The 4,266-nt window shown below is 39.3% G+C and overlaps 1 protein-coding gene across 1 annotated transcript in view; it reads right to left on the bottom strand.

The window, feature by feature from the left end:
- The window catches only part of cabp1a (calcium binding protein 1a), a 29,663-nt gene extending 25,694 nt beyond the window's left edge, over positions 1-3,969 (bottom strand). The window contains exon 1 of the mRNA XM_073819154.1: positions 3,070-3,969. Within this exon, the coding sequence (XP_073675255.1) occupies positions 3,070-3,762 (693 nt within the window). The 5' untranslated portion in view covers positions 3,763-3,969. The remainder of the gene's footprint in view (positions 1-3,069) is intronic.
- Positions 3,970-4,266: the final 297 nt, after the last annotated feature.

The raw sequence follows: 4,266 nt of genomic DNA, 5'->3' as shown, positions 1-4,266 counted from the left end.
ATGACGATATCAAACAATAGGTCTTCCGGGCTAAAAGTGTAGTTTTTAAAATATATTTAAACTTCTTATTCTAAAATAAAAGGTATTTAAAGTTGTGATTTGGGCCATTGGCACAGTATCTGTCAAACTAAAACCGAAAGCACAATATGGCTTAATCCCTTCATCAAGTCTGTTTTTGTTGTTTTGCTCGTGATCCGGTGTTTTCCGCGCCTCAGAATGGCTCAGTTCACAGGGAATACAGTGAACTTGTTTATTGCATGTGTTGTGAGTTTAGCATGCATTTTGGGAATGCAACGACCACCATTTTGTCAGGTTATGTTTTATTTTTGTGGCAGATGATTATAGCATTTCACTAGATTTGTAGTGAGACATGATTTTGTAAGCCTGTTTTCACTGAAGCTGGAGTTTGCTGTCAAAATAAAAGCTTAAAAGTGCAGTATGAATTGCTGACAGCTAGCGGTGTAAAATGGGTAATGTTACTGAAGTTCAAATTCAAAACATCTCTTTCAAGTGTAGAAATTAGGAAAGAAGTATTGTTATTTCCCTATACTGTAGTGTACAGCAAAAAATAATATACCTATGAAATATTTATTTTTATTTATTTTACAGTGCAATTGTTTTATTTGTGAATGTAATTTAGACTAAGACAGTATACCACAAATAAAAAGAGAGTCTGACTTTTTTCTGACTTAAGTTTTCTTAGTTAAGAACATAGGTTGGAGCTCTATACTTTTGAACTCTCAAAGTGCATTAGATAGAATAATTTAACTTTAAAATGTACAGAAGTAAAAAAACTTTTCAAGCCTTCATTTGATTTTTTTTATCGCAATGAATATTGCAACGTGGACTTCATATCGAGATATTATCGTGTTGTGAGATTTTGATATCGTTATCCCTAGTGGTCACATTTACCATTGCTCGGCAAATTTGAAATTCAGTGATTTCAATAGGAAAAGTAGGTGATCGGGAATTCCACATGAGGGCGAAAGATTTGCCCACACAGATTTTGCAACAGGTTGGTCAAGATTCAGCACATTGACCAACAGAAAGCTGGTTTAAAAGTATGTGTCTGCTGTGTTTTATTGCTACACTATTGGTAATAGACAATAGACTTTTTGGCCTGCAAAATTTCACTAATTTTGCTAATGTGACTGCATCTTAATGAAGGCCTATGTGCAAGTGGACTGCCTCTGCCCAGTCTCTGATGATATGCGTACTACATCTACCAGGTTGTTACTCTCACATGACCTACCAGGCTCAGTAGCATTGTTTCAGTGTCATTCACAACTCATCTCTTGTGGCCTCATGGTATAGTAAAGTGTCCACTGAATGTGCACTCTAGAATCTTGGTGGAACTATTTGGTCATCTGGGAATTGTTTTATATTTTACTATGAATTTGGACATATACTCTTTCAGTGCATTGTTTTTCGCATATTATACTAATGGCATAGGACGTATTTAGACAGCATATGCATATGTGAGCCTGCCTGGACCACAAAACCAATCTTAAGTAGCATATCTTTGTAGCAATAGCCAAAAATACATTATATGGGTCAAAATTATTGATTTTTCTTTAATGGCAAAAATCATTAGGATATAAAGTAAAGATCATGTTCCATGAACATATTTTGTAAATTTCCTACCTTTAATATATCAAAACTTAATTTTTGATTAGTAATGTGCATTGTACTTCATTTGGACAACTATAAAGGCACTTTTCTCAATATTTGGATTTTTCTGCACTCTCAGATTCCAGATTTTCAAATGTTCCGCCAAATATTGTCTTATCCTAGCAAACTATACATCAATGGAAAGCTTATTCAGGTTTTTGTTTTGTGGTCCAGGGTCACAAATGACAAAATTTGTTTCGGCATATGACAAAACTTGTTACGTGTGTGCCCTGGGTACCTGGAAAGTTCAGTGATGGCACCATCTTAAAAACACTAAACTGTTTGAAACATTCTGATTAATTCTGCCTTTTTTTTTTTTTTTGAATAATTTGCTTATTTGGAATATGATATCATCCATTTTTCTACACGAAATAGCCTATGGCATTGCCTGTCCACCATTTTGAATTTAATTGAAACTTTTTTATACCATTCATTAGATTTTCAACACATAAGGGGCAGATTATGTTTAGTCCATGCTGGACAAAACATATCAAAAACATTTTGATAAATTCAACTGTTCTCATGAGACACATGGAAAGAACTTATTAGTGCCAAATTTATACCCATTCTTCCCTCTAAACATACCATTACTCTGACTTTAATAGTAGTGGACAACTCTTGCGATACTTTTATAGTGCATTACCTTCTCGAAAAGAGTACATGAAACATTTACATGAAACTTTTTGTCATTAGCACAATGCTCAATGACTGTACCACCATATAAACTTGGTGAGTGAACTGAAAGCATTTGTATGATACAGTCAAACCAAAAATTATTCAGACATCAGATATAATTTTTGATATATTTTTTTACTAGTGGGTGGAGGACACTTCATTTGTGTACATAAGGAAAGCAAAATAAAGTAAACTGTGACATAGTATACCCAAAAATGTGTCATACAGTGGACTACCAATAACACTGATAACAATTTGGGACCAAAAATTATTAAGACACATTGACCTGACCATGTTTTGCTTAAGTGTTTTTTTTTTTTTTTTTTTTTTCTTTAATTGCTAATGCATTTTTTCACACCACAGACTGAACAAAATTAAGCATTGCTTGGTAATTGGTCAACAAAGTATTTATAGTTGTGTAAATATTGTCATATGATCCATTGTCAAGATGAATTTGTTCTGACACAGTGAGTTATTGTAATATTTTATTACTGTTTTCTAAACTATAGTGAATAAACTGTGGTAATGTGAGAAATGTTGAAGGTGTCTGAATACATTTTGGTTTGACTGTACGTTTAAACCTTGCTCAACTAAAATCATGACTGGCTACTGACATTTACTATAGCATAAAGTCTATGTCGTTGGCCCCATAAAAGCAGCTTACAGCGATTTAAACAAGACCCATTATAAAACTCGTATTATCAGCGTGTGTTCAGGTCTTACCTGTCCAAACACTGAGCTGAGGAACGGCCGCAGGTTGAAGTCCGCTTCAGAAGATGCTGCGCTGGACCTCCCCGATCTCCGGGAGGAGCGGCTGGAGGATGCGGGCACCGGCGAGGATGAGGCGGTGGAGGCTGGACACGCCTCTCTGCTCGATGAAGACCCCGGTCGAGCCAGTTGAGGTGACTCAAAAAAGAGAGTCGGTTCGTCCCTGGACTCGGAGAAAGACTGAGTTCTGGTGGGCATGCGAGCAGCGTGAGAGTGCTTGGGTCGGGGCTCCTGAGGCAGGTCGTCCCGGGTAGCTCGGTGGCGGTGATGGTGATGATGACGGTTGTGGTGATGATGGTGATGATGATGGTGGTGTCGTCTGGCTGTCTTGCGCTCCCTTCCATCTGGAAGCTCCGACAGGTCCTCCTGACTGTGAGCCGTGGAAAGAGCGTGTCCATGGGAGTGGGAGTGTTGTGGGTGGCTCTTCTCTGCGCTATTCCGGGTACCGACCAGTGAGGGGTGACAAAGGGGTCTCCGCGAGCTCGCATCGCAATCTGCCGTCTCCGCTCCAGATGCCGTCGCCGCGGAACGCTGATGGTGTATCCGCCGGGCTCCGGGATGATCAGGCGGCTGAGCCGCGCTCCTGGCCGGTGCGGTGGATCTCAGTAGGGAGGTCGTTGATTCGCTTTTGGGGAGCGTGAAACTCATCCTCAGCTTAGTAAAATGCCCTTGAAGGTAAAGGCTGACCTCTGAGGTGTCACATTATTATCGTTTGAATATAATAGCCCGGTGTAGAGTGCTGAGAGTACATCGGCACCTCCTCGATGGCATGTTGGGCTTGAAATGATGCTGCCGAGATCTTCTCCTCTTGGAGTTGGTGCCACCTGATTGCTCCGTAAGGCGGTATAAGCGCTATTCTGGTAGGACGCGTAGGTAAGGGGAGATGGGCTAGAGAATAAACCAAAAATGATTCAGAGAGAGAGAGAGAGAGAGAGAGGACACGCGGAACGTATGGTGTGCATCATCAGATGCCTGTGGGTGACACAACACAACATGCAATGTATGGACCAAAACAAGGTTCTCATTCATTGTCTAAGCTTCATTTGTGATATTTCGTTTATAGGTTAACGATACTTAAGTATGCAAAAGAGAACTTCAAAAGCATGATTCATGTTGATCAAAGTCTTTCCTAGACGTTTAGAAATTAAGCAA

This window comes from Garra rufa, chromosome 15 (assembly GCF_049309525.1).
Source record: "Garra rufa chromosome 15, GarRuf1.0, whole genome shotgun sequence".
In the NCBI taxonomy this organism is placed as follows: Eukaryota; Metazoa; Chordata; class Actinopteri; order Cypriniformes; family Cyprinidae; genus Garra; species Garra rufa.
Note: the sequence above shows the minus strand (reverse complement) of the source record. Positions and strands in the feature narration are given on the sequence as shown.